This window comes from Oncorhynchus mykiss, chromosome 19 (assembly GCF_057628025.1).
Source record: "Oncorhynchus mykiss isolate SJ-2025 chromosome 19, ASM5762802v1, whole genome shotgun sequence".
NCBI classification, from domain to species: Eukaryota; Metazoa; Chordata; class Actinopteri; order Salmoniformes; family Salmonidae; genus Oncorhynchus; species Oncorhynchus mykiss.
Window position 1 is genome coordinate 22,096,672 of NC_143040.1, and position 13,134 is coordinate 22,109,805.

At 47.7% G+C, this 13,134-nt stretch overlaps 1 protein-coding gene across 1 annotated transcript; it reads left to right on the top strand.

The window, feature by feature from the left end:
* Positions 1-210: 210 nt before the first annotated feature.
* On the top strand, positions 211-3,860 carry spcs3 (signal peptidase complex subunit 3 homolog (S. cerevisiae)). The gene is given in 4 exon segments (NM_001160538.2): positions 211-366; positions 1,428-1,578; positions 2,770-2,885; positions 3,274-3,860. Coding segments are annotated over 4 exon segments (543 nt in total). The 5' UTR covers positions 211-223; the 3' UTR covers positions 3,407-3,860.
* Positions 3,861-13,134: the final 9,274 nt, after the last annotated feature.

The window sequence follows — 13,134 nt, forward strand, 5'->3', positions numbered from 1 at the left end:
AGTCAATTGTCTACTGTCATGAAATTCCTTAGCCATTACTGGTCGTGTGAACTGTAGTTCGCCTCCATAACACATGGTGGCAATGTTTCACTTTAATGTTCCATCGATTACGGATGAACCATCCTGTTTCGTATTTCGTTGTGTCTAACTACACTTCCTGCTTTTGCAGCTAGAAGTGTTCCGCATCGTTGTGTATGAAACTGTAATATAATTGTATTTCAAAATGAATACAGTGTTGTCGAGGGCAAATTCCCTCTTCGCCTTCTCGCTCAGCGTGATGGCAGCTTTGACGTTTGGCTGTTTTATCACGACAGCGTTCAAAGACCGCAGGGTACCGGTGGATATCCACGTCTCGAGAGTAATGCTGTGAGTGATGACTAGTTATTATTATTAAACTACAGTGAACATGCTTTGTTTTGGTTTAGATATATTTCACTCCGTGATCTATCACATTTGTATTCGTATAAACAGCTATTGGTCTCAATTGGCTACATAGCTAGCTCGGTGTATGCGTGTTTGCAATGGTGCTAACTAATGCTAGCTCGAGGTGATCATTGAATCCATATGGCAATTTTGACGCCAATCAATCTAACAGACACCAGTGTATTAAACTGCCTGAGCAATGAACAACCGTTGTTTTTGTCTTTGGCAACAATGTAGCCTGCCAGCCAGACCGGATGCCAGCTGCTGCTGCTTGCAACATTGTACCCAATAGTTGAACAGCACGTCAGCGCGGTATATTTTGTCAAACTGTAACCTAGCTGCCAGCAGATCAAATGTTTCCGACCTAATAACCGAACTTGTTATTAACTGACTTGCCTAGTTACCACCCCCCCCCCCCCCCCCCCCCCCCCCCTTCCCACCATTAGCATATGAACAGATCATGAGCCATGGCACAATTGTTTTTTTTGAATTTCAGGAAATTAGCTGCAAAACTGCAACATGTTCTCTCAGTATCATGGCAAAATGTATAGAATACCATGAGATCAGCTATAAAACTGCAATTTTTTTCTCTGCCCTGTGGCTACGTGTAGATTTGCAGGAAATTACTTTTAAACAGCAACATTGTCTCTCAGGCTCATGGCATATGTACATATGCACATTTCCTTTTACCACATGGCAAAATGTGTAGAATTGTAGGTAGTTGGCTGTTGTCCCCCCTTGCGGGGGGCCCACTGAACTGTGGTATGCCATTCAAGTAGCTGTACCAAGCCATACAGTGCAAAGTGTAGCTAGAGAACATTGCCTAAATGTACAGCCAGAAACCATAAAGTAAATGTAGCCTACTAATATCTATGGTGTAGCCAAGACAAAAAACTTTTTTTTTTTTTACAGCTTATTGTTCCACGTGGTGAAAGAAATGTCTTGACATAATTCTAGGATGCAATGCACTGCACACAACTAAGTCGGCCTTTACCATTTGACAGGAAAAACGTGGATGACTTCACAGGACCCAGGGAGAGAAGTGACCTGGGGTTCATCACCTTTGACCTCTCTGCTGACATAAAGCCCATATTTGACTGGAACGTCAAGCAGCTCTTCCTCTACTTGTCTGCCGAGTACGCCACCAAGAGCAACGTAAGTGTCTTACAACGGGTGTATACATTACGTCTTGCAACGGGAACGTTTGACCATTTAAGAACCAAGCGGGGAGGTACCTACCTGAACTGATCTCATAGAAAGAAGGACCAAGGCACTCTTCGAACTCTAATTTTCGTTGCGATATGTTTTCCGTTTTGACTAAACGGTTTCTGTTGCAAAATCGGCGTGATGAATAGAACCCAGACCTGTTCTCTTTCCTGTTGATCTATCAATTATCATTATCTTACGTTCTTCTTGGCTTGCTTTGGTAGTTGCCACAACAACAGATCACACAAATTATACTTAATGAAAGCCAATCTGAAGGGATGACCCTTCAGGTTCATGAAGGGATGACCCTATAGGTTCATGACCCTATATATAGAATTGAAGCAGAATAGTCATACTTCTACACCACCAGGAGCAATGTAAGAACTGGCCTCTTTCCTTTATGGTGTAGGGTCATTATCACACGTTCCTCCTCTTGGCATGGGTAGGCTGGTTGCCACACGCTGTTGACACATTGGTTATTCTACAGATCACACACATTTAATTGGTGGGAGCCAAGAAGGCAATATGGTTTGATGGGTGACTTTTTATAAATGGTGTATCCTAAGAAGTAACCTGGGTTGGTCTCAGGTCTGTCTGTGCTGTATAATCCTATGTAAACTATGACTATAGGAATTTGATACACAGTCGTGAAGAGAGCACAACAACGCCTCTCCCCCCTCAGGAAGCTGAAAAGATTTGGCATGGTTCCTCAGATCCTCCAAAAGTTCTACAGCTGCACCATTGAGAGTATCTCGACTGGCTGCATCACCGCCTGGTATGGCAATTGCTTGACAACCCCACCGTAAGGCGCTACAGAGGGTAGCGCGTCTGGCCCAGTACATCACTGGGGCCGTGCTCCCTGCCATCAAGGACCTTTATACCAGGAGGTGTCAGTGGAGGAAAAAAAGACTCCAGCCACCCTAGTCATGGACTGTTCTCTCTGCTACCGCACGGCAAGCTGGACGGCAGCAGCTAAGACTGCTGGACTATTTGTATTGACTCTTGCACCAGCTCTATGCACACTTACTGGACTTTTTACTGGAGTTTTGATACAGATCTGGGATTGGGCCACCTAGGAAGGTGACATGCATGGCTGCCAACTAGTGATATTTAACTGCGACGTGTTGTGCTTTCTTCCAGGCCCTGAACCAGGTGGTTCTGTGGGATAAGATCGTGCTCAGAGGAGAGAGCACCAAGCTCAACCTCAGAGACATGAAGTCCAAGTACTTCTTCTTCGATGATGGAAACGGTCTTCGGTAAGCGCCCTCTGTTCACCCTCTCACTTTTATTCTGCTGCCAGTAACCTAACGATAACAAATCGTGTTTTTGATATAGCATTGGTGTGAAATCGGTCTTGATGCCATTTTATTTAATCAAATCAAATAGTTTGTCACATAGAGTTTACAGCAGGTATAAAAGGCACATTGACATAATCATTTTGCTACACCTTTTAAACCTGCTGTAAGCTATCTGATTTCCCTTTAGTCCTACATTATGTTGAATAGTTACACCCTTCGTATGCAGCAGAGGGCAGTATAGGACCGCTTTTGGCACCTCTCCTGCTCCTCTCCAGTCTTTTGAATGGAAATACTGTAGGAATGTTCTACAATGTTTAAGGCCTTTGTGTGATGATCTCTCCACCAGGGCGAACAAAAACATCACCCTGACTCTGTCCTGGAACGTGGTGCCCAACGCTGGGATCCTGCCCCTGGTCATGGGCTCTGGCCACATGTCGGTCCCCTTCCCTGAATCATACGAGACCACCAAGAGCTACTAAACTGTTCCATCGTTTGTGTTTGTTGTGTCATCTTTTATGACTTTTAATAAAAGTGGACATTTGGGAACCATTCAATTGTATGCCTTTGCATTGATGCTGCCACAGGAAAAAAGGCTGTTTAAATGTTGCTAACAGTGAAATCCTTGCATCTTTTTTCCTAAATTCCTCTCAAAGTTCATTAGAGGAGAGACCTTGGATCATCTACTTCCATGCACTTTGAGAGAGGTAAGGAATCGAGGAGGAAGCAAGGATTTGACTGCTAGCAATCCTTGGTTTAAATGGTCATTGCTGAGATGGACTTAGTAACCAGAAAGTCAGGAATCCTCATGCTTCATGTAACTCTACAGTAGTACTCAGTACCTGTATAATGAATGGCAATGTGAAGTCTTTCGAATAATTCAGTTTTGTTTGTTCACTGTAGCTGTTGCTTTCTTTTTTATAAAAAAAACATCTGAAAGATAATTCTGTATACCTGGTTATTAGTAGAGAATAGGATAGGCCCTGCATCTTAGTGTAAGGGGTGTCACTGCAGTCCCTGGTTCGAATCCAGGCTGTGTCACATCCGGCCGTGATTGGGAGTCCCATAGGGCGGCGCACAATTGTCCCAGCGTCGTCTGGGTAGTCCGTCATTGTAAATAAGAATTTGTTCTTTAACTGACTTGCCTAGTTTAAATAAAGGTTAAATAAAAAAACGTGTAATGTTAACATTTTACTGACAGATGGCGCCATATGACCACAAACACAACCCACCACTTACCCGAAGCGTTCAGAGTAGTTGCCACATTGAGAATGATGGACATAGGCCCATAGAATAATTTTTGATGTATTATAATTGAGTTACCCAAACCAATATCTGCTCTATTCATAATGTTTTGAAATGATGGTATATGAATATAATGGCTACAACGACATTGTTTGAAATGTTCCTATGTGCTCCAAATAACTGCACATAGTCACTGTACCTCTAAAGAATGTCCATAGGTAGTAGACTAGACAGATTGGTGATTTCAACATTTAATTGAAGGCCTCACGTTTGAATGGGTTTGCAGAGGTAGTGAGTGGAAAAACATCCATTGTATGACAATAGGAACAGAAAAGCCCAAGGTTGTTGACACAGCAGCCACAGTTGAAGGGGAAATGTAATTATAGCTAGCCAGATATTGCTATTCAAGAGACTGATTTTAATCTTGGAAAATAACAAATTCATATAAGTTGTTCTTAGACCATATGTGATATGCAGGGGAACCAAACAAGAGTTGGGGAAATTCAGCTGCGAATAGCAGAGGGCCCTGCTATTTCAGACGACGGGTGTTTAGTGAAGAGTTGTACAGGTTATTAAACCCAAAGTGACTTACACTTTAAGACAAGGGGGAAGCTCACCAGGTCTTACTCTCTATCCACCATTCATAGTGATAGGTGGTCCGGTTGTACAGATCTGCAATAGGTAGCAATCATACCACACATAAAACCATTCAAAGCTGCATCAATTTTCAATATGAATCCACAAGAACAAATAGGAATAGCTGATAGGCAGCGGAGAGACCAGGTGCATCAATGCTCATGAGAGAACAGTGAGACATGAGACACGCAGCTCAAAAAGCTCCCCCATGGATCTTGTTTAGGGACAATACAAAATTATCCTACATAGACTAACCTACAACACCACAATGAATAATTGCATTGTTTTCAAGTAACCACAACATTCAACTTTTACTTTTGATAATGAGATGCGCTGTCTGTCGTCATTGATGGAAACACAAATCCGATAGGAAAATGTACATATTGTTTTTATACAGATTTTAGAATATTCACATGGAAATCTGTCGCCAATTGGATGGAAACTTATTTATAGATACCCTAAAGACTCTGGCTAGTGCGCTAGTTCAGTGTCACTTTTATTATGCCTCCACATCATGGTTCATCATCAGTCCCAAACAGAATCCACATAACTCAGCCACTAGGTACCTATCCAACGATACTTCATTTGCTAGAGATGTACACCAGCATAATACCAGAGACTCTAATGAAAAAATGCTAGCTAATGAGCGAACAGTACCCCTAATTCCTCCATTCTGCTGGCAAACGTGCAATTTATAGACAATAAAATAGATGACCTATGCGGAAGATTAAACTACCAACGAGACATTCAAAACTGTAATATCTTATGCTTCACGGAGTAGTGGCTGAACGACGACACTATCAACATACAGCTGACTGGTTATACGCCTCACCGGCATGATAGAACAGCGCCGTCTGGTAAGACAAGGGGCGGCGGACTATGTATTTTTGTAAATAACAGCTGGGGCACGATATCTAAGGAAGTCTCGAGCTATTGCTCGCCTGAAGTAGAGTATCTAATGATAAGCTGTAGACCACACTATCTGCCTAGAAAGTTTTCATCTGTATTTTTCGTAGCTGTTTACATACCACCACTGTCAGAGGCTGGCACACAGACAGCATTGAATGAGCTCTATTCCAGCATAAGCAAACAAGAAAACGCTCAACCAGATGCGGCATTCCTAGTGGCCGGGGACTTTAATGCAGGGAAATTTAAATCAGTTTTCCCAAATTTCTATCAGCATGTTAAATGTGCAACCAGAGGAAAACAACTCTGGACCACCTTTACTCCACACACAGAGACGCATACAAAGGTCTCCCTGGCCCCCCATTTGGCAAATCTGACCATAATTCTATCCTCCTGATTCATGCTTACAAGCTAAAATTAAAGGAGGAAGCAGCAGTGACTAGATCAATACAAAAGTGGTCAGATGAAGCAGATGCTAAGCTACAGGACTGTTTTGCTAGCACAGACTGGAATATGTTCCGGGATTCTTCCAATAGCATTGAGGAGTGCACCACATCAGTCATTGACTTCATCATTAAGTGCATCGATGACATTATCCCCACAGTGACCATACGTACATACCCCAACCAGAAGCCATGGACAACAGGCAACATTCGCACTGAGCTAAAGGGTAGAGCTGCCGCTTTCAAGGAGCGGGACTCTAACCCGGAAGCTTATAAGAAATCCCGCTATGCCCTCCTACGAACCATCAAACAGGCAAAGCATCAATACAGGACAAAGATCAAATCGTATCGACGCTCGTCAGAGGTGGCAGGGCTTGCAAACCACTACAGACAACTAAGGGAAGCACAGCCGAGAGTTGCCCAATGACACGAGCCTACCAGACGGGCTAAACTACTTCCATGCTCGCTTCGAGGCAAATAACACTGAAACACGCATGAGAGCACCAGCTGTTCCAGAAGAGTGTGTGATCACGCTCTCCACAGACGATGTGAGTAAGACCTTTAAACAGGTCAACTTTGACAAGGCCGCAAAGCCAGACGGATTACCAGGATGTGTACTGCGAGCATGCGCTGACCAACTGAAAAGTACCTTCATTGACATTTTCAACCTCCCCTGTCCGAGTCTGCAATACCAACATGTTTAAAGGAGACCACCATAGTGCCTGTGCCCAGTAACACTAAGGTAACCTGCCGAAATGACTACCGACCCGTAGCACTCATGTCTGTAGCCATTAAGTGCTTTTAAAGGCTGGTTATGGCTCAAATCAACACCATTATCCCAGAAACCCTATACCCACTCCAATTTGGGTACCGACTGGGATAGAGGTCCTGGATGGCAGGAAGCTTGGAACCAGTGATGTAGTGGGCCGTACGCACTACCCTCTATAGTGCCTTGCAGTCGGGGGCCGAGCAGTTGCCATACCAGGCAGTTATGCAACCATGCTCTCGATGGTGCAGCTGTAGAACCTTTTGAGGATCTGAGGACCCATGCCAAATCTTTTCATTCTCCTGAGGGGGAATAGGTTTTGTTCTGCCCTCTTCCTGACTGTTTTGGTGTGCTTGGACCATGTTAATTTGTTGGTGATGTGGACGCCAAGGAACTTGAAGCTCTCAACCTGCTCCACTACATCCCCGTCAATGAGAATGGGGCTGTGTTTGTTGTCCTTGCACCACACGGCCAGGTCTCTGACCTCCTCCCTATAGGCTGTCTCATCATTGTCTGGGATCAGGCTTTCCACTGTTGTGTCATCAGCAAACTTAATGATGGTGTTGGAGTCGTGCCTGGCCATGCAGTCATGAGTGAACAGGGAGTACAAGGGGGGACTAAGAAAACACCCCTGATGGACCCCCGTGTTGAGGATCAGCGTGGTGGATGTGTTGTTACCACCTGGGGGGGCGGCCCATCAGGAAGTCCAGGATCCAGTTGCAGAGGGAGGTGTTTAGTCCCAGGGTCCTTAGCTTAGTGATGAGCTTTGAGGGCACTATGTTGTTGAACACTGAGCTGTAGTCATTGAATAGCATTCTCACGTAGGTGTTCCTTTTGTCCAGGTGGGAAAGGGCAGTGTGGAGTGCAATAGAGATTGCATCATCTGTGGATCTGTTGGTGTGGTATGCAAATTGGAGTGGGTATAGGGTTTCTGGGATAATGGTGTTGATGTGAGCCATGACCAGCCTTTCAAAGCATATCATGGCTACAGACGTTATGGGTCGGTAGTCATTTTGGCAGGTTACGTTAGTGTTCTTGGGCACAGGGACTATGGTGGTCTGCTTGAAACATGTTGGTATTACAGACTCAGACATGGAGAGGTTGAAAATGTCAGTGAAGACACTTTCCAGTTGGTCAGTGTCACGTTCTGACCATCGTTTGTGTGTGTTTTCCTTGTTTTAGTGTTGGTCAGGACGTGAACTGGGTGGGCATTCTATGTTGGATGTCTTGTTTGTCTATTTCTATGTCTGGCCTGATATGGTTCTCAATCAGAGGCAGGTGTTAGTCATTGTCTCTGATTGGGAACCATATTTAGGTAGCCTGGGTTTCACTGTGTGTTGGTGGGTGATTGTTCCTGTCTATGTGTTTTTCACCAGATCGGCTGTTTTAGGTTTTCGTTACGTTCATCACGTTCTTTATTTTGTAGTGTTTGTATTGATTCGTGTTTTACGTTTGTTCATTAAAACATGGATCGCAATCTACACGCTGCATTTTGGTCCGACTCTCCTTCGTATGAAGACGAAACTCATTACAGAATCACCCACCACAAAAGGACCAAGCAGCGTGTCAACAGGCAGGAGCAGCGCGAGGAGACGCGCAATAAGGATTTCTGGACATGGGAGGAAATCCTCGACGGGAGAGGACCCTGGGCTAAACCAGGGGAGTGTAGCCGCCCAAAGGTGCAGCAGGAGAAGAGGCAACAGGAGCAGCCCAAAGAGGAGGTATGGACATGGGAGGACGAATTAGAAGGAAGAGGACCCTGGGCTCAGCCAGGAGAATATCGCCGCCCCAAAGAAGAACTGGAGGCGGCGAAAGCGGAGAGGCGCAGATATGAGGAGGCAGCACGACGTAGCGGATGGAAGCCTGAGAGGCAGCCCCAAAAATTTCTTGGGGGGGGGGCTAACAGGGAGTATGGCTACGCCAGGTAGGAGACCTGGGCAGACTCCCTGTGCTTACCGGGGGGCTAGAGAGACCGGACAGGCACCGTGTTATGCAGTGGTGCGCACGGTGTCTCCAGTGCGGGTGCATAGCCCGGTGCGGTATATTCCAGCTCCGCGTGTCGGCCGGGCTAGATTGAGCGTCGAGCCTAATGCCATGAAGCCGGCTCTACGCAGCTGGTCCCCAGTGCGTCTCCTTGGGCCGGCTTACATGGCACCAGCCTTGCGCTCGGTGTCTCCGGTTCGCCTGCATAGCCCAGTGCGGGCTATTCCACCTCGCCGCACTGGCAGGGCGACCGTGAGCATTCAACCAGGTAAGGTTGGGCAGGCTCGGTGCTCAAGAGCTCCAGTGCACCTGCACGGTCCGGTTTTTCCAGTACCACCTCCACACCCCAGCCCTCCGGTAGCAGCTCCCCGCACCAGGCTTCCTGTGCCCAGTACCACCAGTGCCAGCACCACGCATCAGGCCTACAGTGCGCCTCGCCTGTCCAGCGCTGCCAGAGCCTTCCTCCTCTCCAGCGCTGTCGGAGTCTCCCGCCTGTTTAGCGCTGTTAGAGCCTTCCTTCTCTACAGCGCTGCCGGAGTCTCCCGCCTGTTCAGAACTGCCAGTCTGCATAGAGCTGCCAGTCTGCAAGGAGCTGCCAGTCTGCATAGAGCTGCCAGTCTGCAAGGAGCTGCCAGTCTGCAAGGAGCTGCCAGTCTGCAAGGAGCTGCCAGTCTGCATAGAGCTGCCAGTCTGCAAGGAGCTGCCAGTCTGCAAGGAGCCGCCAGAGCTGCCTTTCTGCAGGATGCCGCCAAAGCTGCCAGTCTGCAAGGAGCCGCCAGAGCTGCCAGTCTGCAAGGAGCCGCCAGAGCTGCCAGTTAGCATGGAGCAGCCAGGGCCGCCAGTCAGCATGGAGCAGCCAGGGCCGCCAGTCAGCATGGAGCAGCCAGGGCCGCCAGTCAGCATGGAGCAGCCAGGGCCGCCAGTCAGCATGGAGCAGCCAGTCAGCATGGAGCAGCCAGAGCAGCCAGTCAGCATGGAGCAGCCAGAGCTGCCAGTCAGCATGGAGCAGCCAGTCAGCATGGAGCAGCCAGAGCTGCCAGTCATCATGGAGCAGCCAGTCAGCATGGAGCAGCCAGAGCAGCCAGTCGACCAGACTCTTCCAGATCTGCCAGTCGACCAGACTCTTCCAGATCTGCCAGTCGACCAGACTCTTCCAGATCTGCCAGTCGACCAGACTCTTCCAGATCTGCCAGTCGACCAGACTTTTCCAGATCTGCCAGTCGACCAGACTCTTCCAGATCTGCCAGTCGACCAGACTCTTCCAGATCTGCCAGTCGACCAGACTCTTCCAGATCTGCCAGTCGACCAGACTCTTCCAGATCTGCCAGTCGACCAGAATCTTCCAGATCCGCCAGTCGACCAGAATCTTCCAGATCCGCCAGTCGACCAGACTCTTCCAGATCCGCCAGTCGACCAGACTCTTCCAGATCCGCCAGTCGACCAGACTCTTCCAGATCCGCCAGTCGACCAGACTCTTCCGGATCCGCCAGTCGACCAGACTCTTCCAGAACCGCCAGCCAGCCAGGATCTGCCGGATCCAACCACCTGCCTGAGCTTCCTCTCAGTGCTGAGCTTCCTCTCAGTGCTGAGCTTCCTCTCAGTGCTGAGCTACCCATCAGTCCCGAGCTACCTCTGTCCCGAGCTGCCCCTCTGTCCCGAGCGGTCTTTAAGGAGGGTAACCTATCTAGGGACGCTAAGGAGGTGGACTAAAACTGTTATGGAGTGGGGTCCACGTCCAGCGCCAGAGCCGCCACCGCGGACAGATGCCCACCCACACCCTCCCCCATAGGTTTAAGTTGTGCGTCCGGAGTCCGCACCTTGGAGGGGGGGTACTGTCACGTTCTGACCATCGTTTGTGTGTGTTTTCCTTGTTTTAGTGTTGGTCAGGACGTGAACTGGGTGGGCATTCTATGTTGGATGTCTTGTTTGTCTATTTCTATGTCTGGCCTGATATGGTTCTCAATCAGAGGCAGGTGTTAGTCATTGTCTCTGATTGGGAACCATATTTAGGTAGCCTGGGTTTCACTGTGTGTTGGTGGGTGATTGTTCCTGTCTATGTGTTTTTCACCAGATAGGCTGTTTTAGGTTTTCGTTACGTTCATCACGTTCTTTATTTTGTAGTGTTTGTATTGATTTGTGTTTTACGTTTGTTCATTAAAACATGGATCGCAATCTACACGCTGCATTTTGGTCCGACTCTCCTTCTCACACAGAAAACCGTTACAGTCAGCGTATGCTCGGATGACACGTCGTCCGGAACAGCTGATGCTCTCATGCATGTTTCAGTGTTACTTGCGTCGAAGCGAGCATAGAAGTTATTTAGCTTGTTTGGTAGGCTCGTGTCATTGGGCAACTCTCGGCTGTGCTTCCCTTTGTAGTCGGTAATAGTTTGCAAGCCCTGCCACATCCGACGAGCGTTGGAGCCTGTGTAGTACAATTCGATCTTAGTCCTGTATTGATGCTTTGCCTGTGTGATGGTTCATCGGAGGGCATAGCAGGATTTCTTATAAGCTTCCGGGTTACAGTCCCGCTCCTTGAAAGCGGCAGCTTTACCCTTTAACTCAGTGCGAATGTTGCCTGTACTCCATGGCTTCTGGTTGGGGTATGTACGTACGTTCACTGTGGGGATGACGTCCTTGATGCACCTATTGATAAAGCCAGTGACTGATGTGGTTAACTTCTCAATGCCATTGGAAGAATCCCGGAACATATACTAGTCTGTGCTAGCAAAACAGTCGTAGTAGTTTAGCATCTGCTTCATCTGACCACTTTTTTTAGACTGAGTCACTGGTGCTTCCTGCTTTAATTTTAGCTTGTAAACATGAATCAGGAAGATAGAATTATGCTCACATTTTCCAAATGGAGGGCGAGGGAGAGCTTTGTATGCGTGCGTCTCTGTGTGTGGAGTAAAGATGGTCTACAATTTTTTCCCCCTGTGGTCGCACATTAAACATGATGATAGAAACTTGTTAAAACTGATTTAAGTTTCCCTGCATTGAAGTCCCTGGCCACTAGGACCGCCGCCTCTGGATGAACGTTTTCCTTTTTGCTTATGGCGGCATACAGCTCATTGAGTGCGGTTTTAGTGCCAGCATCGGTCTGTGGTGGTATGTAGACAGATGAAAACTCTCTTGGCAGATAGTGTGGTCTACAGCTTATCATGAGATACTCTACCTCAGGCGATCAAAACCTCGAGACTTCCTTAGATATCGTGCACCAGCTGTCTTACCGAAGGCTGCTGTTCTATCCTGCCGATAGAGTGTATAACCCGCCAGCTGTATGTTCTTAACATCGTCGTTCAGTACGTACGAGAATGTGGCTGTGTTTGTTGTTGTCCTTACCGTTTTTAACATTGGTAGGATATACGTGCTTTCAGTTAGTCCCATTTATTTTCCAACAATTGAACGTTAACTAGCAGGACGGAAGGCAAAGGCAGATTAGCCACTCGTCACCTGATCCTCACAAGGCACCCTGATCTCTTTCAGCGAAATCTCAGTGTCCTTCTCCAGCGAATGACGGGGATCTGGGCCTGGTCGGGTGTCTGTAGTATATCCCTCCCATCCGACTCATTTAAGAAAAACTCTTCTGTTACTGCCGATGCTGGAAGAAGACCAAGGTGCAGCGTGGTGAGCGTACATTTTCCTTTTTATTTAAAATGTCGCCAACAAAACAACAAACGAAAGAAACAACCGGGAAGCTTACAGGGCATTAGTGCCACAAACAAAGTTAACTACCCACACTGAAAGGAGTGAAAAAGGGCTACCTAAGTATGGTTCCCAATCAGAGACAACGATAGACAGCTGTCCGTGATTGAGAACCATACCAGGCCAAAACATAGAAATAAAGAAACATAGAAAAACAAAACATAGAAGGCCCACCCCAAATCACACCCTGACCAAACCAAATAGAGACATAAAAAGGCTCTTTAAGGTCAGGGCGTAACAGCACCCCACCCCCCACCTCAAAGGGGAGGGTCTGAGTGGATATGTATCTGCGGTGGCGGCTCAGGTGCGGGACGCAGACCCCGCTCCACCTCTGGCTCACCCCACTTTGGTGGCACCACCGGTGCGGGGACCCTCGTTGCGGGCTCCGGACTGGGCACCCTCATTGCGGGCCCTGGACTGGGCACCCTCGTTGCGGGCCCTGGACTGGGGACCGTCGCTTGGGGCTCCGGACTGGAGACCGTTGCTGGAGACTCCGGACTGGGGACCCTCGTTGCGGGCTTCGTGCC